The sequence below is a fragment of the Dama dama genome, chromosome 31 (assembly GCF_033118175.1).
Source record: "Dama dama isolate Ldn47 chromosome 31, ASM3311817v1, whole genome shotgun sequence".
NCBI classification, from domain to species: Eukaryota; Metazoa; Chordata; class Mammalia; order Artiodactyla; family Cervidae; genus Dama; species Dama dama.
In genome coordinates, this window is record NC_083711.1 from 41,595,572 (window position 1) to 41,623,061 (window position 27,490).

Consider the following 27,490-nt stretch of genomic DNA (forward strand, 5'->3'; position numbering starts at 1 on the left):
CTCCATTTTAATACCTGCCTGTAACACTATATAGTTTTAAATTATTTGTGTTGAAACGTTTTCATGTAGATATATTTTTGTTCTAATTATTAACTTTCTCAATCATAAATTCATTAACACCTATGAGTGGTTATTAATTGCAGCTTCATATTTTCAAAAATTATAGATATTTATAAAATAACAATGTTTTGTACAGTTATGCATAAATATATGGCATTCATAGTATATGCAGTGTCTATTTGAGTAAAACTACTACTCCAAAGAAAAATAAACAACACTGTACAATAATTACACACATCACCTCATTCTTCAATATTGTTTTAAAAACAAACTAGTTATGTTGATGTGGGAAATAGAGTGAAAGACTGAAAAATGAATTCTCTGAATTTTGCATACCATATCAGGTCACATTTTCTGCAAGTACTATATATGACTGATGTTTTTTTACACACATGTAAATATAATTTTGTTTCTTTTTCTCCACACTGAAGAAATATTTAGAATTCAAATAGTATTTACTGTTCAAGCAGCATAATCTGAGTGATTCACATATTATCTAAATAAACAAATGGGTCAGTAAATCTCTCTTCTATTTTTTTTTAATGTTGTATATTCCTAAAACTCACATGTGTGGGTAATATGAAACTATCAGTTCATAAAAAGACTTCTTTTTTCACAATCTAAGACTTAAGAACATACACATTCACTGTACGTCTATGTTAATCCATCTAAAATTAATCCAGATATATATTTATTCGTCTCTTTCATTTGTATAGTTCTGCTTTGTCAACCGCTCCAGAGTGCAGAGGGGTTTTGCCGTGCTGGTTTTAATGTTGCCCCACAAGAGTGCACTGTTCTCCAGCATGGAAGGTGCAATAGCATACGAAGCACCCTCAGCTGGAGAATGTGATGAGAGAAGGAAAATCTACTCATGGTCAGCCAAGGTCCATAAGGCCAGACATATTGCAACCTCGAAATTTGGGGCCTTCTGCATTAAGAAAAACGCATATATACAGATGTTATTGACAAAGTCAGATATCTAGAACACAGTGTGTGCATGTGCTAGTCACTTGTGTCCGACTCTTTCCAACCCCATGGACTGTAGCCTGTCAGGATCTTCCATCCATGGAGTTCTCCAGGCATGAATACTGGAGTGGGTTGCCATTCCTTCCTCCCAGGGATCTTCTTGACCCAGGGATCGAACCCAGGTCTCCCACATTGCAGGCAAATTCTTTACCATCTGAGCCACCAAGGAAGCCCCTATACCATACAGGTATTATTGACAAAGCCAGATATCTAGAACGCAGTAGGGTGACATAAAACATACTCATTAAAAATGGTCTCTGATCAATAAGATAACGGGAAAGGCTATCTGTACTGAATCACTTAATAATCCCTGATGCTCATTAAAGATTAGAGCAGATCCTCTTTGATTTCTCTTCAAGCATATTTGCAAAAAATTAGAGATATGCCCCATTTTCAGTATTTTGTACCCCATAGCCTCATTTGCCACATAAGAGCTATAAAACTGCCTGTTTTGTTTGCAAATATCTATATCTTCAAGATATATTATGCTTCTCCTGGAAGATTTCTTTATAATATATACTCCAAATTCTAGTCTGTCTTGATTAGGCTTTGAATGATTTGTCATTACCAAGATAGAATATGAAATCAAGATTTTGAAAGCTATAAGGTTTAAAATATTTTGTTTCATAATATTTGAAATGTCTACAAAAAATAGATTAAATTGTATAATAGTATAATGAACCTGAAAGTGAAAGTGTTAGTCGCTCAGTCTTGTCTGACTCTTGGCGACCCCATGGACTATGGCTCACCAGGTTTCTCTGTCCATGGAACTCTCCAGGCAAGAATAATGGAGTGGATTGCTATTCCTTTCTTCAGGGGATTTTCCCTACTCAAGGATCGAATCCATGTCTTCTGCATTGCAGGCAGACTCTTTATTGTCTGAACCACCAGGGAAGCCCACCATAATGAATCTGCATGTACCCATTTCTGCAACAACTTGAATCACAATTCACTGATGACCAATCTCCTTTCATCTATACTCTTCACCACTTTCTATACCTTTCTAAATTTTTAAAATAATGTTGTCTGCAAAAATTAGTAATCATGCTAGATGGATTAGCAGCTATCTTCCACTGTTAAAGAGCTGAATATATTATTCAATCAAAGAATTTTTATAGTCAATTAAACATACAGGAAGGCTATGTGGACAAATTCTAGTTTTAGGTCAAGAATTTTATACAAAGAAATAGATTTAGTAGAAACTCTCATTTATGCATTTAATAGCCAGAAGAATTATACCCATATTGCAAATTACAAAATTAAAACTGAGGCAAAAGTTAACTTTCCCAAAGTAATATAATATTTTCAGTGAGAAATTTATAATGACTGAAATTCCTAATTTTATCCCTCAATCCACATATTTCAAAGTTTTCTATAGGTTGAAAATATGTAATTCTTATACTGTGTTAGGCATTCACATGGTTTAATTTTATCAGACTTTTAAATAGGTATTATTATTACCATTTCACCAGATGAGGAAACAGAAACTGAAAATTTGAATGGCCCAGGGTCGCGTAGATGTTAATTGGGAAACCAAAATTTGAATCTTGTACTTTTCAATTTCAAAGTCTATGCTAGACACTGCTGATCACAATAGTGATCAGCCTTCCAAGAATTTTTTTGAGGATTAGCTGAGATAATTCATGTATAGTGTTTAGCTTATATAACAGCATTGTTCAATATGTATTTTTATTATGTTTTGATTAAAACAGTGGAAGGAGAATGGGTTTTGAGGCAATGCAGAGGGTCATTCTACTTAAACAGAAGTGCATTTTTTCCTGTTTTAAATGAAATTAGTATAAGAAATTTTATGTTGAGCAACTGTGCATTGTGCACCTTAAATCAAAATATGATCTGCCCATTCTATTAAAACATATTTTATTTTAAAGAGCAAATACACAGTGATGCACTTAATTGATATTTAAAAAAATCAAGAGTATCTTCTCAAATAATCTTCTTGTAGCTGTATTTTTATTTAGAAATGACATGATCTAATTTTGTTTTTTCCTTATGGGTGCAAATCTAATTGAATAAGATCATGTAAATCTTGATTAGATGGAAAAATCAGGCATTCCATTTGCCCAGTCTTTGTTGGTTTTTCCAACACTGTTCTTTTAAGAACAGTTCTTATAAAGAGAATTGAATTAAAATTTAACATTTCTATGTCTAGTGTGGGCTTTCCTGGTGGCTCAAAAGGTAAAGAATCTGCCTGCAATGCAGGAGACCTGGGTTCAATCCCTGGGTTGGGAAGATCCCCTGGAGAAGGAAATGGCAACCCAACCCACTCCAGTATTCTTGCCTGGAGAATTCCATGGACAGAAGAGCCTGGTGAGCTACAGTCCATAGGGTTGCAAAGGGTCGGACACAACTGAGAGACTAACACACACACATGTGTATACTGTATTTGTCACAGTTTCTAGTATTTTTCAGGTGAAATAAGCACATTTCTTAAATTTTATGATTTAAAAAAAAAATACTAGCATTACTGAAACACCACTTTCTGGATTTCAAAATCCAGAAAGTGTCCATGTGTCCAGCTCTCCCATTGAGAACAAAGGAAAAAACACTAATTGGGCCACTTGAAATTCAAAGTCTTCCCCTCTGACTTCCCTAGTGAAGTACTTTCAGAATATACTTTTCTTTACAAACACTTGTCCAACAGGACATTAAACGTGTTATCACCATCATCATCACAACCATCTCTTCTTACATTAACAGAATTTGACATTTTAAAAAGAACTTTTATACTTATTCTTCACTTTGAGCTAACTTTTAAGAGGTAGATAATTCATCTTTCTTATACTATGTTTGGACTCAAAGAAGAAATAGTAAACATCACTTAAATGGCACTTATTATGTTTCTGTCTCTCTTCTAAGTGCTTTACATATTTTAATTCCTCTAACTGTACCAAAATTTTATCAAGTAGAAAATAATTGGTGTCCCTCTGTTACAGATAAAGAGACAAAGGCATCAAATCATAGTCACTCAAAATCACACAGATATTAAGTGACAGATGCAAAATTAGACCCTAGACAATCTGGCTTCAGAATGCATGGTCTGTACTACAGTTCTGTGCGATCTGTCCTATCAACTAAGTGCCTTGTCATTTAGAATAAATAGTCATGATATCCAAATTTAAAACACGATCCATGACACCATATTGTTACATGATAATAGCAGAACTTTATTTAGAATGTGAAAATTCATTATGAGTGCCTCCTTATGGTTTATCCAAAATTGATGTGTACAAAGAGGGCATGGGAGTTAGGCAATGTTCTGATAACCCTGCATAAAGAAACTCTTAGTCTTGCTTACAAATTTTAGTGAAGTACTTTGCATCCTGACTTCTCCTAATGTTCATGCATCTATAACAGCATATTCTTCCTTTGATTTAAAAATGATTGTTGAATGTTCTCAAGTTCTGCCCCTAATTCTCTCTATAATCCTAAAAGCACCCTAGCTGCAGATATTGCTATCTTCTCTATGCTTTCTTGAGGGAAAGAAATTAGATCTGCCTTTATTAGATTATATCTATGTGTTTTTCATAGTTTCTGTCACACTGTTGCCAATTGATGAGTATTTATTAAATAAATGTATGAATAACTGCTTTTGGACGTTAACCGACTTCAACAAGTTACAGCCTAAGTCATTGTTTTGAAAACAGTTGGCAAGACTGGATTCCTGAGCAAGATTCAAATCTGGGGAAGTCATTTATAGGGATGTGGTTGGTAAATCAATAGGGCAACCTACTGCTTTGTAGAGAGAAGGATTTACTTGGATGAAAAATAGAGAAGAAGCATCTCACTTCTTGACACCTTGGGCTTGTGTAAAAACTCACAGCAAGAGGATTGGACCAAAAATACTTTTCCATTCTGCAGAAGGCCTAAAAATTGATCATATAATTTTCCTTTTCAGAAAAATATCTCATTTGCTATTAAAAATCACTTTTAATGTTGTACAAAACCCACCTAGTTGCACAACATCAAGATTTCTTTTATGAACCAGGTACATTCTATATCTGACACTAGTGGCCATCACTGTGGCAGCCTTGTTGATGTTCAGTCGCTAACACATGTCTGAATCTTTGCAACACCACGGAATGCAGCATGCCAGCTTCCCTGTCCTTCACCACCTCCCAGAGTTTTCTCAAACTCATGTCTGTAGATTTGGTGATGCCATCCAACCATATCATCCTCTGTTGCTCCTGCTTTCAGAAATCAGAAATATGTAGTTTAATTGGTCCTCTTGGTGAAAACAAATTGGTGAGACATATCTCAAATTTAATCAAGTGCTTAACTCATTATATTGGTGCTGCTCTGATGGTTATTTTGAGGCTATGAGAATAGGGAGTGAGAAGTCTAATAGACACAGCTTTCAACTTCCTTCTTGACCTTTCATATTTCATTGTTTACAACGTAGTACTTCAGAAGACACCAAGCTTATCACAAGGTCCATTTTCCACCAGGGTGTGGATGGCTTAGGGTTTTTAGGGAGTCTCAGATTACCATCTTCCAAAATAATTTGGAGGTCTATGAGTGTACATCTTGCAAGTCAAGGGAGTAAATATTTTGAATTGAATTGTTGAGAGAAAACAGTTGCTCTCTACTAATGATTTTTGTAATATCATTCCTTGCCTTTTCTTGTTGTTTTCTTCTTCTGCATTCTAACAGGTGAATTTGGAGAGGTGTGCAGTGGCCGTTTAAAACTTCCTTCAAAAAAAGAGATTTCAGTGGCCATCAAGACCCTAAAAGTGGGCTACACAGAAAAGCAGAGGAGAGACTTCTTAGGCGAAGCAAGCATTATGGGACAATTTGACCATCCCAATATCATTCGACTGGAGGGCGTTGTTACTAAAAGTAAGTGAAGTCATAAAACTGATTATGTGTATGTTGAGCAGAGGTCATTTAAACCCAAAGTCAATAATTTAAGATTTGGGGTCTTACCTTCATAAGTCTTTGTTAGTCTTGACAATAAAAACAAAACAGTTTAGGATTAACACAGATCTTTGACAAGAGATCAAATATATTTAACTAGTATTAAATTGACAGTGCTATTCTAGAACTTAAAAAGCTTTAAAAAGTTTAGGAACTAAACCTTGGACTATGTTAAGACATGTGGGTTAAAAAAATAGTTAAGTGAATTGTGGGGAACTTTGTGTTATGTAGAGTATTAGGAAAAACTAATGACTCAGTTTTGACAGAAATTGCTGGGAACTCCCAGATAGCTGCCTTTTCTGTTATTGTTCACCAGTTTCATTTAAGCTTCTAAATCTTTACCCCCCTGGCTTTGGAAAAATTATGAGAGTTTGGGGAATGCTTCTGAGCTGTAAAGATTGGGATCACATTAGACCCAAGCCCTTTTCTCTGTTCTCTGTGGATTTCAAATAATTCTGATCTACAGTTCCAGATGGATTCTTCACTGCTCTGGCTCACAGCCTATGATGGAGATCTGAACTTATTTCCATGATAGCTTCTCCAGCCAGGCTCAAAAGGGATCCCTTGAGGCAGATATGTGATTTTTGGCTCCAATCCCAATGAAAATCTCTTGAGAATGATCTGGAATTTACTTTTTTCTCAAGATTTTGGAGCACAAAATGAAGAATAAGCTAAATTGGCAACAAACTTCTTAAAGTGAAAGACAGCATATGGCAGAGAATTTGGCATCCTTTAGGGGGTTATTCATTGGCACCATATTTACATATTCTATGGTTACCAACAGAGATTACAAATTATAATTATTATGATGAATTTTTCTTTAACATTACATGGAGCACTTTTCAAATGGCACTAATACCTAGTCTCATTTTAGTGTGACTAAAAAGACAATTCCTTATTCACAAGAGCATGGTATAATTGAAATATATCTTAATTTGCTTTAGAGTTTTTTAATATAGTAAGCAGGGTTAAGAACTTAACAATGTATAACATAGTCATAAACTATAATCCCATATTGTCTTGTTAGAAGCATATTTTTTTTTCCTGTACTCCTAAAAACAAGGCTACATTAGTTGTAACACTAAAACATTTTCTGATGAAAACATCTCTTTTAATTTTTAAAAATTAGTAATGAAAATACTGTTAGTAGTACTAAGGATTGGAAAACTATTAAGTATTCTTTTCTTCAAGGAAAGACCCTATCTATAGAATATCCTACTTAATATTAGAATTACATAATCATGTCTCACTGGGGTTTTCAGTTCAGTCATGTCTGACTCTTTGCGACCCCATGAATCGCAGCACGCCAGGCCTCCCTGTCCATCACCATTGAGTCGGTGATGCCATCCAGCCATCTCATCCTCTGTCGTCCCCTTCTCCTCCTGCCCCCAGTCCCTCCCAGCATCAGGGAGGGTCTTTTCCAATGAGTCAACTCTTTGCATGAGGTGGCCAAAGTACTGGAGTTTCAGCTTCAGTATCAGTCCTTCCAATCAACACCCAGGACTGATCTCCTTTAGTCCAACACCATAGTTCAAAAGCATCAATTTTTCGGCGCTCAGCTTTCTTCAGAGTCCAACTCTCACATCCATACATGACCACTGGAAAAACCACAGCCTTGACCAGACGGACCTTTTTGGCAAAGTAATGTCTCTGCCATTTAATATGCTATCTAGGTTGGTCATAACTTTCCTGAAACTGGGGTTTTAATAGTTGATTAACCTTTTAAATCCCCTGTATCATTCTCACAAAGTGGTTGTCCTTCAGACTTTGAGACCATTGTGAGAAGAAACTCACTGATATTAAACTACATACTTATACAGACATTTTTCTTTTCATTCTCACTTTGCAAAATTCTCAATTTTTTTGTTTCCAGTGTAAGGAGTTATTATTACACTGTTTTGTTTTGCTAGCTGTTTTCTACAAGTTCATTTACTGATGATAAACAAAATTAAAGCATAATTATTGTGGAAGATTTTCTTATATAAAAAATGGAATAGTCAAATATGAATTATAGTCATCTGGCAAAGAAACTCATAAAAAAACCCAAGATTGAAATGCAAGAAAAAATGCATTTAAAAATTGACCTTAAAAAAATTGCAGGTATTTTACATTAAACATTTTATTCAAGTAGGAGTCTGTAATATTCTAACATGAATTACAACTGACTTATTCTTAGAGTGAAAGTTCTAAATTTGGTATACCTCCTTGGTCAAATATGCATGCAAGAGACTGCCAAATTTAACTATATAAATCCCAATCATCTCATATAGCACAAACATAATAGAGTGGCAAACCTAGAATTAGATTTCGAACTCCTTTAGTGGCATATTTAAAATCTCTAAGTCTGGTGCCCTATTACAACTGAGGGGAAATAGAAATAACAAGGTAGTTACGTCACCAAAAGAAATTATTTAATCCACTCCTATCATTTTCTTTGTTTCCCAAGAATATAAAATTGCTAAAACAACCTACTTGCAAAGCTCAGAAACACATGTACAACTAGAAACACAAGAGTTTATAATTTAGTGAACAAATTGTATTTCAAGAAAAAAAGAAAGCCTATTGGTATCTGGATTAAGAACCAGGGAGTCAGAGATCAAGCTCTGATTCAGCTCTCCTGGTCTGTGAGACATCTGACAAATCAAACCACTCCAACAGACTCCCTCTGTTCACTTGTAACACAGAATTAGCAGTCCTGCTTTACTATTTCCAGGTCTTTTTTAAGATCAAATAAGATTCCATAGGAATATATTGTTAAGCAGAATACAACTATGCAAATCTAAATGATCACTTCTGGTTGAGTTTGAAAAGATTTTACTAGTTCCTCTGGGAATGTAGAAGAAAATCATTGAGAGCAATTCCGTTCTTTGCTCAAAGATAATTTTTATTATGACTGTTAGTTATGTGCTTTGAAACACTGAATCTATTCTAATGTATCATTTTCAAGTTAGAGAAAGCCCTTTATTCAATCATTTTATTTTCCTTTATTTGAATTGAGCCATAAACAATTTTAATGGTGTGGTTTTGAGCCTGATGATCTTAAACAAGAGAAGGTGAGAGAGTCTCTGATCTTTAAAGTAGCAGAAAGCTGGGGGCACAGTCCTGCTCAGAACTTCGTACTAACATGTGTTATCAATTTCAGTCGACATTCAAAAAGATGGAACTTGTTTTTAGCAAATGTTTGATATTTCTGCCATCACACCATTATTCAAAAGATGTTCAGACTGCATCCAAGAAGACTTTCCATTGGTCCACTTTTCACATAGTGAAATAGAAGGAATTATGTTGGATGAATTGGAGAAGGAAATGCCAGCCCACTCCAGTGTTCTTGCCTGGAGAATCCCAGGGACGGGGGAGCCTGGTGGGCTGCCGTCTATGGGGTCGCACAGAGTCAGACACGACTGAAGTGACTTAGCAGCAGCAGCAACATGTTGGATGAGATGTATTTTATGTTGATATTTGGGGATGGACTATTTTCTAAAATTTAAAAGGTAATAATGCAACTTAGCTGTAACCTTATACTATTGAGGAAAGTCATGGGCAGAAGATTAAGAGGATTTCTCATATTGAAAAGACTTCTATATTGGTGTGGGTGTCCACTGGACACCAAAAGCTCAATCATTTGCTTGCATTTTCTGTACATATGTTAATAAAATATTACTGGATTAGTTGTCATTCTTTAGTGACTATGCCATATTACCTCCATTTCTTGTTTGTCTCTCTCTAAAACAGTGCTGGGACTTGTCTCAAGGACACTGCTCTTCATGTCATAGTTTTAATAGACTATGTATATTTTATATATATTTTACTAACAATTTGTAAAAGCAATTTGTTACAATAAATTTTAGAAACTGATGAAGCAAGTTATGCATTTGTGACTATAATTGATATATGAGTTGAAAACATCTCTAAGTGGCCATATCAACCAAGCTAGAAAATCTCTAATCAATATATTAGAAGAAAAATAAGTAACACAGAGAATCTCATTTTTACATGTTTAAAAATTTTCCTTATTTCCTCAACATTATCCACTCATGTCTCTCTGTTGAATTGACCACAATTATAAAATAATATGTTGCTGTGTGTTTCCCCCAATCATTTAGGTAGGATAGGCTTTGATGTTTTTGAAAGATTATATTTAGTTTACAAAATTTGTTAGAGCATGAGTTGAATGTGCTCATATTGCCTCTTACAGAGTTCTAGTTTAAATCTGCAATATCTCTCCTAAGGAAGAAGAAATATAACTGTACATTTGTTTCACAACTAAGTAATTCTAGTCTTACACAAATTCTTGCAGAAAGGGAAAAAAAAACCCGCACATAAAGCTAGTGATATCTTGATATCAAACCATATAGGAATATTATCAGTAAAGAAAATAAGAGATTAGTGTAACACATGAACAAAACTTCAATAACACTGGGATAATTATGAAACCATAACTAGCAATGTATTAAATAAAGATACCTTATCATGCTCAAGGTTAATTTATTTCAAGAATGCAACATTAATAGAAAAAGCCAGTCTCAATAGATGCAAAAATAAACATTTTAATTAAAAATTTTTTCTTAACATATTATGCATAGAAATACTCTTGCCTGATAAATGTATATAAACCCCTCCAAAACAAAAGAAAACAAGCCTACAAACTCCATAAAACTATGAAAGCATTCCTTTCAAAGCAGAAACAAGTCTGCTATCACCATTTCAGTTTATCATTAGACCTAATGTCTTAATCTCAATTTTTGAAATTAGACAAGAAAATAAGTAAAACGTAGAAAGTTTGAAAAGGGGAAAAAAAACTAAGTTGTACTTATAAAATCTAACTGAGAATATTCCAATTATTATTTTCATTAATCATTATTCCACTTATACGAATCAGCTCTGAATGGAATAAGGGCGAGTAGAAATGTTGGTCCTGTTCTTAAAAGTATTAAATTTCACTTCAAATTTAGCATACATACATTAAAAATTTTAATCAGCTGAATGTAAAGTTTTTGATGTGCGAAGAGTAGAACTGGTTAAGGAAGAGTTGGAGAAAGTACTTTTTAGCCTGATTTTGAAGAGAGAGACTATCCTTAGCTGAAATAATAGATCTGATATGATCAGTTCTAACTGGAACTCTTATTTAGGACTATGGATAAAATAGAGTTGGTCCCTGCAATGGTTAACTCATAGACCATTGGATGTAATAGGGATCATTCTTAACATAAATAATATCTTGATTAAATGGAATTTGGAAAAGATTGTCATGTGTGTTTATATGACTTAATGGTAAACCTGTAGAAAAATATTCCAGTTCAGTTCATTACAATATTTCTATCAGTTGGTTAGTCATAGTATATGGAAATCTATAACCAAAACATTTTCTTTCTAATCAAAGGTGGTTCAAATCATCCTTTTCAAGAATGCTGAGGCATATTTTGTCAATTTTCTTCAATTTTCTTTCTCCTGTTTATACTCTTTTTCTTCCACTCTGATTCTGATTATGTGAATACTGAATGCTGACTGCTAAGGTCACAGACTTTGATTTTGTAAATCACATGTATATGTTGGAGAGTGTATAAGTCTTGAAAGCAAGACAGAGTGTGTAAGACACAATTACTGTTAATAGCAATTAATTGCATTTCCTATTAAATGAATTAAATTTCAATAATTTGTAATATGTAAATCATTTATACATGCTTTTCATTTCTGATTGAAACTATTTTAGTCTAAAACCACATTTATTTGATAATTATAATAAAAAGTCTATGTCTGGCTATATATTTATAATATTATCCTGCTTCCTTTTTGTAGAATATTTGATTAAGAAGGTGGTGAAATAGATAGTGCTGAACTTGAAATTCTTAGACATTTTGAATTACATTTCTTTTGTCAGCAAACAAAATGATTAGTAATATCTCTGAGCCACTGGGGAAATGAACTCATTGTAAGCGACTGATGTGCTTCCCTTAACCCTTTAATTATGAAAGATCATGATTTTATCTATACTCATGTCAACTGAAGAACAAAAGCAAAATTCCACTGCGTTTCATTTTGCTGATTCTTGATGGAGTTTCATTTCAGCCAAACAACAATAATTTCATTGATTTTTTAATGTATATTCAGATGTTATTAAGGATCTCTGAGGAAGTTAATGACAGCAGCTTTTGAAGAAACTGGTAATGTCATTTCTAAATCAAAATACACACGAAAAAATGTGCAAACTTTGATAGAAATACATTAAATAAAGTGCAGATGAGCTGGTATTTTATAAATAACTTCCAGCTACGTTTAACACATGTTAGAACTAGTTCTTACCACTACTGCAATTTCTTTTCCTTTTACTGTTTATCATAATCAAAATCACAAGAAAAGTAAGTGAAGATATTGCTTTCCAAAGTAGAATATTTGTGATTCTGCTTACTTTTTGTCGTACATTTGTGTTTGCTGAATCTTTGAACTTAATGCAAAGCACATTTTCAGACTTACTCAACTTAACTGATGTGTTTACAAATACCTAAATTACAGAGCTAAATGCAGCCTGATCTGATTTCTGAATGGTCATGGGGCTTTGGCTTAATTGACTGGTTTGATTTTTGAGCTACTTTTATTTCCCTTGCCAAACATTTTACCAGGCATGCTAACAAGAAATGAAATGGTCATAGGGCTGGGAGCCAGAAGGAAAAGAGTGATAAGCAAAGGTCTGGAGAATATACAAATATAGTAACTGGCCACTGTAATTGAGAGTTTACTGTAAGAAGCAGTGACCATGTTCAAGAGCTGCATTGAGTTTCATGAGCATGCTATTCTTCTAAGAATTTGTTAAGGAAGAAACATAGAAACTTACCATGAAGTAGGGAAAACGTGCATGTGCAGGGTTTCATTCATTTATTTGATTGTTCATTTATTTCACTTCAGGTTATTTCTCTGCAATCAGTCCTTAGATATTTGATTTACCAGTTCAGAAGAGAGAGAAGTTTCCAAGAAAATGTTGAATTTTCTGTTTCTTCCTGAATATTGTTAAATCAAAGTTTAGTTAAAATTTTGAAGAAGCAAGACTGGAGGCTCACGATTTTGACTAAAATAACTTTTCAGGCATTATCAAGTTGTTTCTTGTTTTTGAAAGTTTGGAAAATTTTATTAATATTTAGCTTAAAAAACTTCACATCAGTGGTACACCAAGAGATGTATAATGTGTCTGATATGTTACCCAAAATATATGACTAAATCAGCCTTCAGTTCAGTTCAGTTCAGTCGCTCAGTCATGTCCAACTCTTTGCGACCCCATGAATCACAGCACGCCAGGCCTCCCTGTCCATCACCAGCTCCCAAAGTTTACTCAAACTCATGTCCATCGAGTTGGTGATGCCATCCAGCCATCTCATCCTCTGTCATCCCTTTCTCCTCCTGCCCCCAATCCCTCCCAGCATCAGGATCTTTTCCAATGAGTCATCTCTTCACATGAGGTGGCCGAAGTACTGGAGTTTCAGCTTCAGCATCAGTCCTTCCAGTGAACACCCAGGACTGATCTCCTTTAGGATGGACTGGTTGGATCTCCTTTCAGTCCAAGGGACTCTCAAGAGTCTTCTCCAATACCACAGTTCAAAAGCATCAATTCTTCGGCGCTCAACTCTCTTTATAGTCCAACTCTCACATCCATACCTGACCAGTGGAAAAACCATAGCCTTGACCAGACGGACATTTGTGGGCAAAGTAATGTCTCTGCTTTTTAATATGCTATCTAGGTTGGTCATAACTTTCATTCCAAGGAGTAAGCGTATTTTAATTTCATGGCTGCAGTCACCATCTGCAGTGATTTTGGAGCCCAAAAAAATGAAGTCTGACACTGTTTCCACTGTCTCCCCATCTATTTCCCATGAGGTGATGGGACCAGATGCCATCATCTTAGTTTTCTGAATGATGAGCTTTAAGTCAACTTTTTCACTCTCCTCTTTCACTTTCATCAAGAGGCTTTTTAGTTCCTCTTCACTCTCTGCCATAAGGGTGGTGTCATCTGCATATCAGCCTTAATTGACAATAAATCACTGTGTCAGTTGATTTGTACATATGTGAAAATCTAACAAATTTTACAGAATTTAAATAATTCCTCACCTCTAAATAAATAAGATATATAGCTTGGGATATATTTACATACTAAATATAGTAAGTATAATCTTCCTGGTACTAAGCCATACTTCACAACCAGTATGAATTAAGAGTTTCACTAATGAAAGGAAAAACAAGGAAAGACAGCTATTTTCTGGCATCAATATGGCAAACAAACAATGATGTAGAAGAAACACAGGAAAAAAATTATGCATGCCCTACAATTATGTGTACATGAATGTTAAAAACCTATTATGTGCTCAAGGTCTCTCATGCTTAGTCAAAACTTAACTCGGGTCTTCTGGACTTGGAAAATAAGTGAGTTTTTTTTCATTTCATAACATAACAGATTTATATTTAAAGCAGTATATAAAGAAAGCAAAGATAAACAAAGTGAATTATGCTGTGGTAATATGGGTAGGCTTTGAAACTGGAGTTACATTTTACTGTAATAAGTTTTTTTAAGTGCTATAGTCTTCAGTTATTCTTTCAATTCGGAATGTTCCGTAAAACTGACACCCAACAACTGCCTCAATTATTACCTATAGTTGAAGATTTATTCTATTTGCAGATCTAAGTATCAGCATACTTAGCACTTCTGTGCATTTGTCTAGTGATTTTTCATATATTAAATTTTTCCCTCAGTGTACATTTCCAACAGTAACAGCATAACATATTCAAGTTGCAACTTCTGGCTTTATAACTTATTATCTATGAGACATTAAATTAATTACCTTCTGTATATTTCAGGTTTTTTTCATGTAAAAAGTGAGAATGGCGATAATTAGTGTTAGTACATATAAAATAGTTAAACTAGCACTTTATACAAATGAAGTAGGTATAATGATATTTAAATGTTTGTTAAAATGTTCAATGATGTTTAAGACCCATATTTCTCAAATGGTTATAATAAGGTACTACCAACAGCAATTTTAATTTTATTTTTCTTTTAAAGGTAGTATGGATTTTATAACTTTTAATGTGTTAAATGAATATGAATTAAAATGGTTATAATTATTAGTCTTAAATGTTTTGCCAGTTTACATGTAGGATCCATGAATGTAGGGACTTTGATTTAGTTGCTTCTGAATAATCAGCCCAAGAGCAAACACCTAGTATATAGCTCTGTACATATCTGTGTAAAGTGTAAATGGTTGTGGAATTTTTGGCTCTAGTTGGCCTTAAAGACAGAAATACTTGATTTTGTATATCAGCTAAAATAAAATGCAATTAGAATAAAGAAAGTGCATCATTTGATTTAGGGAAAACCATGTCAGATAAGCTAATTTACATATCATATAGGTTATAGGCCCTTTTTCTGAAAACAAATCTTTCTTCATTTTTTTGCTTCATTTTCTACTGAAAACTAGTTTTCTTTTTAAGTGCAACTTTGCAAATTTTGGAGGACAGAGAAAAATTTATGTATTTTAATTCATCAGGTATATCAAAATGTATTGTGTGTATTCGTTGCATGATATTTGTTGAACTCTACTGATGATTATGTATTTATTATTTATCTAAACCTAGGTAAACCTGTTATGATTGTCACAGAATACATGGAGAATGGTTCCTTGGACAGTTTCTTACGTGTAAGTAGATATTTTATGTACATATACATATCTCCACCTTATCTTTATCTATCTACAAACATATATATATACATATATACATATGTATATATGTATATATATATATATATGGAATAAATTGCTGAAAATGATAGTGACAACCTCTATTATGATGCCCGTTAGATAATCAAAGTTTTAAGAAAATTGACTTGGTTGGGACTAAATTGTAAAAGGAAGATTGTAAAATTACATCTTTATCTTGTAGCATCCAAATGTTGATGGTTTATATTTTTAAAATAAGTTTGTGTAATTTTCTTCAGTTTTTTTATTCAGACAAGATTCACATTAGTTAAAACAAAAATTTGAAGGCTCTAAAGTGAGACATAAATAAAATTGGTATAGACAGAAACATTCATTTCTTTATTTAAAGCAACCTCCATCTACTATAAGACCAAAGACCTTCTCTCTCTTACATAGTACTGTCCTCTCAGAACCTAAGCATGTGATATAATGCCTAAATAGTCTCAATCCAGAGATAACATTGCTTATCATAACTTGTTTACATACATATATACATGTATAAGATATATTTAGATATAAATTCAACTGTTTATATTTATAAAAATTGTTTTAATAATTTCAATACATATTATATTCAAAGAAATTCAGAAGTTATGTGGAATACAAGACTCCGTCAATCATCATCACTACAAGGATGAAAAAAAAATAAAAAATCAAGACATAGACCCTATTCTCAGCGTGCTTTTAGCACTATGTAGATAAGGATAGATAGATAGATAGGTAGATAAAACAAATACCATAATTCATAATCATGGAGAAAATTCTAATTTTTGTATGAATGAGAAATTATATTCTTTATTTGAATATTTGTGAGACAAATAAAGGTTTTAGTAGCAATTATTTTCATAGACATATTTCAAAAACAAACAGTTTACAACTCAGGTAATTAAAATATTTAATAGTATTCTTTTAAAGTTTAATAAATATCCCTTTTAAATTATTGCTTTTTTGAATATTACTAGACATTAAATTTTTATATATCTATGTATATATGCATACATCTGTCTAGATATCATCTATCTATTGTATAAACTGTATATTTCTATTTTAATCCAGACAGATTGGAAACTTTTCTAAATCTAGTACTCTGAATTTATCTCCTATTACTTTCAATTTTATGACCTAAAACTCAAGGTTGGGTAAAAAAACATATACCCAGTAAATATTTTTGACTAATGTTGAACTATTTTTTATAATGAAAGACTCAAGTTACCTTATTTGAAGTAATTAATAAAGCACATGAAAACAAAAAGGAAGAATAAACATTCAGTCAAGCCAATAAACATGAGAAACAGCCAGAGGATCCTTTTTATTTTGTTATTCTTGACCTTAAAGTTTCTGAGAAGGAGTTTGTCTCCTCAAAAGACCAGCAAAGTTCTGGTTTTGAACCTGAAGTTAAAGAATATTAGGCAACTTCTTGCTACAAAATACTGTAGCTACTATCCTATTTTGCTTTACTCTTGTGTATCTTGTTAGGCTTGTGTACTTAAAACCAATATATAGACTCTACAGCTCAGTATATGAAAATGTGATCAAGATATGTCTAAGGAAATAGCAACACATCTCAACTATACATTTAAACTGTTTCTCAGAAACATGATGCCCAGTTTACAGTTATCCAGCTGGTAGGGATGCTTCGAGGCATAGCATCTGGCATGAAGTATCTCTCAGACATGGGCTATGTTCACCGAGACCTTGCTGCTCGCAACATCTTGATCAACAGTAATTTGGTGTGTAAGGTTTCTGATTTTGGACTTTCACGGGTTCTAGAAGATGACCCAGAAGCTGCTTACACAACAAGAGTGAGTAACTTGTTTTCTTTTTTTATTCTTTTATATGTAACAACTTGCTTTATGTTGACTAACAAATAAATAGAAGTCACATCCCAAAATGCTTTGTCGATTATGTGTGCATGCTTGGGTGCTTAGTCATTTCAGTAGTGTTAGACTCTTTGCAAACCCATGGACTGTAGCCAGCCAGGCTCCTCTGTCCCTGGGATCCTCCAGGCAAGAATACTGAAGTGGGTTGCCACGCCCTGCTCCAGGGGATCTTCCCGACTCAGGGATGGAACCCATGTCTGCTGCATCTCCTGCATTACAGGCAAATTCTTTACCACTGAACCACAGGGGAATCCCTTTGTCAACTGTATCTTCCCCAAATGAGATTTATCCTTTAAAAATAAAATATTGTTGCTTATTCTGGGAAAATAGATGATCACTGTCCATTAAGTGAGTAATGATATTAATTCTGAAATTTCATATGTTGGTTTAATGATTTTCCCCAAAAAGGCAGCAAGATTTTCATGCATCTAAATCTTATTTACTCATCTTTTCATCATGGTTGCCTTTATATATGAAAATAAAAAGTGATAACAAACTACATGGAAAGCAATTAGGCAATTAATGTACCAAAATCTTCATTAGCCATGAGAATGAAAGATTTTTTTAAAAAGACAGTCAACTTCTGCTGTTTTCTTGTTAATTCTAGAAGTTTATCCCTGATTAAACAAACAAAAGATTCTCATTCTTTTCAGGCATCATGAATCTCAATAGCTATTAACCTCTAAGGTTATGGCAACTTATGTCACTCTAAAAGAGTTCAATATGCAAGGTTGAATTTCATCTACAAGTAAAACTAGTGATAGAACCACATAAGAAGCTGAGGGCCCCAGATATGTCCCTAGATGTGTTGATTTAGAAGTTAGAACTCTCCTAATAACTCTCACCCTTGTTTGTATTCCCTGTGTTCAGTTATGCTCTGTAGTAGATTACCTTTGTTCATGAATCTGTGTTTTTAGAAACTGTGTTCTGCATAAAAATGTTGCTGTTCTTACCTCATTAGATTAAGAGCAAGAAAAATGTAAGAAAATTTTATATCTTGCAGCTAGTTGATTAAGTTTAGAACAGTGAGTTCTCCTACACAGCTCCGAAAATGTGAAAAAATTACACATTTTTGGGGTGCAAGTATCTTGATAGTGTCTTTTAGTGGTCCTTCTTTGACCAGAAAAATTCATTAGCCAACATGCTGCAGCAAAGCATTCTGTGACTAAATTATTATTACAGGGGACAACATATGCAGCAGACAATAATATATTTGCTATCCAGAGGGAAATGGTTTTTATTTTATTCACTACTATGGATTCTGGGCTTCCCTGATAGCTTAATGGTAAAGAATCCACCTGCCAATGCAAGAGATGTGGGTTTGCTCCCTGGACCAGGAAGGCCCCCTGGAGAAGGAAATGGCAACCCACTCCAAGTTCTTGCCTGGGACATCTCACAGACAGAGATTTAGTCCTGCTGGGCTAAAGACTGTGGGGTGGCAAAAGAGTCAGATATGACTTAGCGACTAAACAACAACAACAACTGTGCCTTCTACAGATACCCCTCATAGTCTTCTGATACTATATGAGCTTTTAACATACTCCATGAAAAGTATCATTCTTGCTGGCATTATCCCTGTTACAAAAATCACCTTATCCAAAACACTTTTCCATTTCTAATAAAAGCTATTTGTGAATAAAAGCCTTTGTGTGAGATGTTCTATTTGCTGGTAATTCATTTAGGTTCTAAACTGTATTCCATATCCCATTTTTAAATGTGAGCACGCTTATTCTCAATACTAGTCTTGATTTCCAGTGTTAGGGAGAAAGAATTTTTCTCTACCCTTCAAAGTTTCTTTTAGCTGGTCTAATAATCAAATCAACATAAGACAGATTAACAGGAGAATAACAAATTTTATTTCATATGCATGGGAATCCCACATATATGAGAGGGTCAAAGACAGAAAGGTAAAATGAGGTATATATGCCTCCTTGAGCTAAGGAGAGCCTGGGCCTTCAAAGGGAAGAACACTAATTCACAAGGTTAAGAAGAGTAGATGCTGGGCAACTAGATGTTTGCTCTACCATACATATGGGCCATGCAGATAAAATTTATCTCTGCTAACAAATCTCATTCAAAGAAAGGACTCTCCCTCTGATATAAATTCTTTAGGGTAGCTAAGGGGCTTCCCCGGTGGCTCAACTGATAAAGAATCCACCTGCAATGTGGTTCGATCCCTGGGTTGGGAAGATCCAATGGAAAAGGGAAGGGTTATCCACTCCAGTATTCTGGCCTGGAGAATTCCATGGACTCTATAGTCCATGGGGTCGCAGAGTCGGACACAACTGAGTGACTTCCACTCACTTGCTCAGGTGAGAGGCAGAAGGTTCTCTTGAACTGGGAGGGTCTTGATTGCCTTTGACTCAAAAATATTCACATCCCAAAGCGACATATTTTGGGGTGGTTGGTTCTGAACTCTTGCACCAGGATACTCCAGGAAACAGTTTTTCTTGTAGAAACTTGAAAGATTCATTAAAATCTAAATCATCTGCTCTCTGCAGAATATAGCTTGTCAACTTTCAGAGCTTTATTTTTCTACTGACTGTTACTTTTTCAGAACCAAAGGGTCCTCAAGATCACTTCTTCAAACTTAGTAAAAGGTCAGTGTTGCTGTGCCAAAGTTCCTCCCTAGTGTTTGTGAAATAAAAATGCAGCAGGATCTCTGCATTGATGATTCATGCCCAGATGATTCTTCAAAATCACAGCATCCAAATGGGCTCATTCACTACCAATGAATAGTTACTTAGAGTTCTTCAGTGTTCATCCTTGTATTTTCTTGGAACTCCTCAAAATATCTGTGGTGGTCCTGACTTCCCTCTGAGAAGCTGTAATTTGCATCTACATTTCTGGAATCATTTAGACATCTTTGATTTAATTTCCCATAATAAGCCTTGTTCAGTAAAATAATTTTATAATTGATGTCAAATATGAAGTATGATTATAAAGTAATAGGACTGCTATTTTGTTTTTTAAACAAATACACTGAAGCAAGTAAATGAGTGTTGTCATACTAAGCTCTCTTTTTAGGAGTGTGTGCTTACTGCAAGAACACTGCTATTGCCCAAAATGTTTGAGAATTTTCTCCTTGGAAATTATCTTTATCACTGGATTATAAATTGTACTATCACTCAAAATTCTTTAAGCATATAGTACTTTGGGAAGCAGACTTGACTAAGATAAAATCTGTAGTCTCAGTAAGCTAATACTTAATAAATAAGAAAAATAGTACTTTGTTGTAAAGTCTATTTTTTTCCTAACCAAAAACAGTATTATTCAGCTTAGACATCTGCCATATTTATTAGATTTAGCATGCTATGATTACGGTTATTTCAGAAAAACAAGTTCACCGTTTAAAATAGTGTGCCAAGGCATTCTTTTTGGATAAACACATTCTTGTTCATCTTTTTTTACCAGTCACGTTACTTTAGTCACACTTAACACATTTCAGGAATTAGCATTCAGTGCCTCAGTGCAGTAAACCTTTCGACTGCTTCTCTGAAAATTATTGCCTTTAGGTAGAGGTTGTAATTGCACTAAGAAATCTCGGGAGACATTAGATTCAATGACACTGAATGGATGTAGGGTGTCTGCTGTTCTCATTTTTAAAACATCTTTGTGGTTGACAGAGCAGAAGAGACATAGAAATTATATCCACTAATTCTATATTTAAAGATTCTTAAACTGAGGCTTCCCCAGTGGCTCAGTAGTAAAGAATATGCCTGCCAATGCAGGAGATGCAAGTTTGATCCCTGGGTCAGGAAGAACTCCTAGAGAAGGAAATGGCAACCCACTCCAGTATTCTTGCCAGAAAGATCCCATGAACAGAGGAGCCTGGAAGGCTACAGTCCATGGGGTTGCAAAGAGTCGGACACAACTGAGCACACACACACACACGCACAGGCATGCACACACGCGCACGCACGCACACGCACGCATGCACACGCGCACACGCGCACACACACACACACACACACTGGAGGGAATATCTGAGAAGTTGAGAAAACCCTTAGTTTCACCACTTAAAAAAATGTACCAGAGATTTGATCTTGCTGCTGCTTTTGATACTGCCTTAAGTATATCCTGAGTTTTCCTTCCTTGTATCTTCAATAGTATGCCTAAAGGAAAGGGTCAGCTGAGATAATAATATACACTTTTATGTGTGTTTTCTCTTTTCCATAAGAATATTGGGTAGAAAATTGGACATTTTTTAAAATACACACTTCTAGTTATTTCTCTTTACTTCTCACTACTGACTTATGCAGAAATTCCAAACACTGACACTTTTTATTTTACAATATTATTGTGCATCCTGTAACCTTTAAAAAATTTGACTGTACATTCATGAGATATGAGAATAAGAAAGATAAAAAGTTTTAATATTACAATGAAAGTAATTCAGTCTTGCAGACACCCTGAAATGCTCTTAAGGACACCCAGAAATACTTGGATAACACTTTGAGACCACTGCTATAGATACTTTATGAGGAAAATAACACCTTAAAAATCTAAGTAAATATTTGAGTGGTTATTAAATAATATAACATCTGACTTATGATATAGTATTATATGCTGTAGCATGTTTTGAAGAAAGGTCTTGAGGCTTAGCTGTGGTTACATACCTAAGGTCGCAAACCATCTTAAAAGACCCTGGATTTTTACTTGAAATGAATATGATTGGAGTATGTAGCTCAACAAATTTAAAACATCAAAGTTTTTGTTATTGAGAAAAACAAATGAAAAAATGAATCGCCTCTCTTTAGTTACACATCATGTAACTTTCAGAATATAATTATGCATTTTCCTATTTTTTGCACTGAACTAATAATTGCTCTATTTTATAATATCAGAAGTGGGGTGTTATTGGTGAGACTTTTCAAATGAATAATTTTTAATTTTTTTCATATGAAATTTCACTTTAAATATTACACATATATATGTGTGCACTTTAAATGCACACATATATTTGTATGTTGAATTTATGGGATCCAAAATTTCAAGATAATAGTGTTCAATTTGCTGTTTTAAACAAGATTAAGTTAGGGAAAATATAAATTTTATCTAATTTATATACTGTGACATGTAAACTCAGTCCCGTTCTCAAGTCCCCAAATTCATTTTAATGGTATAATTACCACATAAACTGAGTTGGGAAATGTAAGAAAACCAAATTTTGTGTTCTTGGTTATATCTTTCATTAATTAGTTTTTTCTTTTTACTTATGTTATAGACAGGGATACTGAATAATTACCAAGTGGATTATTATATTGAATGAAAAGTTTTGCCTTTTGTCACATTGCCCATGGCAAATTAACACCTATTTAATTTTTAGAAGATAAAATCAAATGAAAACTTATCTCAGGCATTATGTGTTAGGAAATCTTATTTTACATAATAATTTATTCTCTATTTTTTCTCTGTGACTCTGCCAAGTTAATGCCAGAAATATTCTACTACCATTTTGTCTTATGTAATTTCATTTGCAAGATAAGAAAGAAAAAGTGGCTAAAATGAATGATTAAAAGCTAAGTGGTTGAATACTCTGGTTCAGGATAACCCCATTTGAAGAATATAAATAGTAGAAAACATGAGCCTTAGTTCTGTAGAATTTCTCAAGAACTAAAAACTTTTGTGTGATAAAAAAGATAATTATATTTTGTTGATAAGTAATATAATACTGTGGAATTTATATGTGAATGAAAAAATAAGTAAATATCTAATCAGTGTCCTTCATATAGTAATATAATTTAAGAGTGGGCTCAAAATAAATAATATAGATATTTTTTACTCTCTTAGGATCAGTATATAGCTTATGTTTTATGTAGCTTCACAAAGTAAAAACTATATCCTCAAAAATCAGAAAACTCTGGAAGATTTTATAACCTCAGTTAATGTTACATCAAAGTTTAATGAAAGAACTGACACTTTCTAGCCACCCGTTTCAGACAGATGGGTAGCGCAACCATTTCCACATGTGAAAATAATCCATCCAGATTTATGTGAAGAAAAATCACAACTATGATTTTGGAGTGGCATACAGGAGTGAGGAGGTTCTATGTAAATGCATTACACATAGTCTCTAGCAGGAACTGTTTTCTCTATAATGCATCAGTCATTCATTCAACAATTATTTGAGTGCCTATATAACTTACTAGGCACTGTTCTAAGACCTGAGGATCCAAAGTTGAAAGCAAAGCCCTGACTTCATGAGCTTACATTCTAGTGTGGAATTTCACTTAATAAACAAACAGGTAAAGATTTAGCAAGGCATCTTGCTTGAGAAAGTGTGAGGGAGCTGCTGCTTTAGACAGGATGATCAGAGAGTTTCTCTGATAAAATGACATTAGGACAGAAAATTGATGACAGTAAAGGAGAAAATGTAAATATTAAGGTTACTAGGCCAGGTTCATTTTGCCTTAACCACTTTTCAGTTTAATGAAATAACTTTAATAATTTCTCTAATTCCAACAGGCTCACTTTGTAAGACAAATTAAGTAAACAGATCAATGATATAACTCAGACTAAAAAACAAAAGAATAATGACTGAGTCAGTGTGTAGTGTCAGTGAGCCCTGGAAGCTTAGTAAAAATCAGTTTCTAAAACTTTTCCAGTTGATTTGTGAATATCCCCTATTTTCAGATTTGTGATGGCACATTGCCTGAAGCTTTTCCCATAGTTGCTGAAGCCAGTGACCAGCCCCAACTACTTTGGCATAGGGAGGAAGAGCAGTTGTGATTGTCCCAAGCCAGTCCTATCACTTGATGGGTGGAATGGCTAATAATTAGACTCATTCCTGTCCTATGACTCTTTTTCAATCATAGTTGTAATACCATGGTTCAAGTCCACTCCCATTATTTTTTCCTTTTCATTTGCTAGCCATTGGTCTGGAACTGCCCACATATTTGAAGCAATCTTTACCAAACATACAAGGGAATCATTTTCTTGATGTCTAATCAGAATTGTCTCAGCAGATAATGAAATTCTCAAACTCTTTAATTTTTTAGCTATCAGCATTGATAAAACCAAGGAACGAAGCTTACTAAAGTTATGTACTTTTTTGGTTGATTTCTAATAGAATGAATTTAATACTTTTGTTTCATTATTTTTATTGTAAATATACAGTATCCCTAGTATATTGAATAAGTCTTTCTGACTTGTTTACTTATTAATATGGCTTTTTTGGAAAATTGTGTTCCAAGTGCTAAAAATTCACTTTCAAATGAATTTCTATAACCTTTAATAAATAAAGTAGGAATTCAGTATATATAAAACACAAAGTTTAACATTTAAAATCTCTTTGAACATTGAAAAACCTGTATCCATATTAGGATGTATATTTAGTCTTATCCCCCAATTTTTTTATTGCTTTGTTGAACATATACATCAGATAACCTAATTTTATTTTGTATTATGTGAGTCTGAAAGTAACAGAAAAGTTATTTGTTTGTACTTTATTTCCTGGATAGTCATAGAGTTACTTCTTAATAGAATGCAAGGTGAATACTTTTAAGAAATTCTTAAGCATCTCATATAATATTGAAAATTTTCAAAAGTTCAAAGTATTGACTTTTGCTACCTGAGAGATCATCTGTCTCTGATCTCTGGTGGCAATCAACATCTGCTGGAACAATTCTCTCAATGGCTTTTAGATTTGAACTCCTGGGGATTCAAACAGATGCCTCCCCTGAGAGTCTTCTTGGATTGCCCTTCACCTTGGTGTCTCCTGTTGTCTGCAGTGAATGAAGTTTACTTCCTGACAATACATAGATCCTAAATTCTTAAGTCAAATAATTTATCTCTGTAGTTCCAATTCTAACCTGAGAAGCCAATATTTGCCTCCAGGTTAAACACTCAATTACTCTGGGTTTACTAAGATAAACTCTCCAAAGTCATTTGTCACTCTAGGTATGATCTGATAGAGCTCATAGGCAGGCATGTGAAATATGGATCAGCCAAGCATTTCCTAAACCAGTAAGGAGAGATTTGTGCGTGTAATTAGAGAAAAATTGGGGCTGACATAAGATTCTAGGCTTCAATGTCCAAAGGTTTCAGCAATTACATTCCTTTTCTTTAGAAATCAAGACATGAAGCCTCCTAGCCCACAGTGAATGAGCTGACCTTAGTTAAGCATCTGAAAAATTCAAGGCTTTTAGCCAAATGTCTCATTTAAACTGTCTAAATTCATTAAACTTAGAGAACCAAATTGCAGATCTTCAAAGAACAGGTTTACTGCATGAATCATACTCTAACTGCTGTTTCTGGACAAAATGAACAAGGATTTGGACTACTTTAATCCTATATTAGAGTTCAGCAATTATATAATGCCTCTGTCCAGAACATCCTTATTATCTTTACCTGTATCATTTTATTCTTCTTTTACTTTTCTGTAAACATTCAAAGAAAGCAAATCCAGATATTACCGCCAATAGGTATGCAGTTTAGTCCAAAGTTAGGATCATCTGTAAGAGTCCAAATTAATTAATTTTAAAAATATCACCACCCTTAGACAGAAATTTGAAAGTTGAAGAGCAAAAGTCTATAAGTTAGCATAGCTCCTAGAGATAGAACTTTAAACATAGAGTCAAGTTTTATGTTTTCCATGAACCTTGGTTTAGGAATGATAAGATATCTGCAAAGAGAGGCTAAGACACTTGGCAAAAATTAGATAATATGGTCAAAGCTAAGCCTAGAAACGACAACTCCTAATTCCTACTAAACTTAAGAATCCAAACGGAACAAGTGACTGACCATAAGTCCCCCTGCAGGCCCAGTTACTAACTGTCATAGATGAGACTCCAGCACTGGGAGGAACTGGCCCTGGGTTCAGTATTATAAATACGGGGAACAAGCATTAACTTCTAATTCTGTTGAATTTGGACTGGAGGGTCCTCTGCAGTTGAGGTTTTATACACAGTCCATATGCTATGAATCTGGGCTTGCTCCAAGCAGTTGGAGACTTTTCTTAAATACAGAAATATCTGGGGAGCTTACATGTGGGTAGAAAGACCACCTTAAGTAAATGTTTCTTTTTATGATCTGTTAAAATATTGTGAAAAAGTACATCCTCATAAATTACTTTTATAGAAGCTATCTGGCACTTTACTTTTCTGAATGCCTAGTAGCATTTTACCAACCAAAATCTAAATTTCCAACTGATTTCAAAGTTTTAGCTCATTAATAACAGTTGCACTAGAAAGTTTTACTGTGTCAGGAAGGCAGTATGCCAATTGATGACATCATTTGTCTCATCAAATCCAAATTTGGGGATACTCATTGAAAGATGTGTTTGGTAAGCATCTAAAAATGTAAAATGTCCCCTTCATGTATAAACTGAAAAGGCAATTTCTTAATGTGAAAAAGAAGAAAAAAATATAAGCCAAACAATGTGAGCTCAAATTTGTTGGAGAGGGAGGGGTTAGGGAAGAGGAATTGTGGTCCAGTCAGAAGCAGGAATGTAAATAAATTCTGCAATGCATTACTTATAGGAAATTTTGTGATTCAGACTATTGTATGTTAAATTGATTTTATTTTGATAGTCTCAGATCTACAGATGCTCAGCTTGAAGGCAGAGAGAGTTATCGTGAAGTGTGACTAAATTAAAATTTATGGACCACAGCTTTTTCTTTCACCCTTATTTCAGAACCAAATTGAGCCCTCAAGGACTTTTATCCAATGTCTTACTATGCCAATGGCGTTTATGTTTTTGTAGCCATGGACACTGTTTGCTTTTGTAGGAAAAACTTATTTCTTACCAAACTTTTTCATTATTGAGGCCACCATCTAACAAGAAATTGATGCTTAATATAAGTTTTCCTAGCAATAGAAAGTTAGCTTCTTTTCAAAAAATTAAAGAAT

General features: G+C 34.0%; 1 protein-coding gene across 2 annotated transcripts in view; it reads left to right on the forward strand.

Moving 5' to 3' along the window:
- Positions 1-27,490, forward strand: part of EPHA3 (EPH receptor A3) — a 386,765-nt gene that overhangs the window by 327,594 nt on the left and 31,681 nt on the right. For both annotated transcript variants that reach the window (XM_061134299.1, XM_061134301.1), the window contains exons 11-13: positions 5,758-5,943; positions 15,637-15,698; positions 17,351-17,560. In XM_061134299.1, coding sequence (XP_060990282.1) covers positions 5,758-5,943; positions 15,637-15,698; positions 17,351-17,560 — 458 coding nt within the window. The remainder of the gene's footprint in view (positions 1-5,757; positions 5,944-15,636; positions 15,699-17,350; positions 17,561-27,490) is intronic.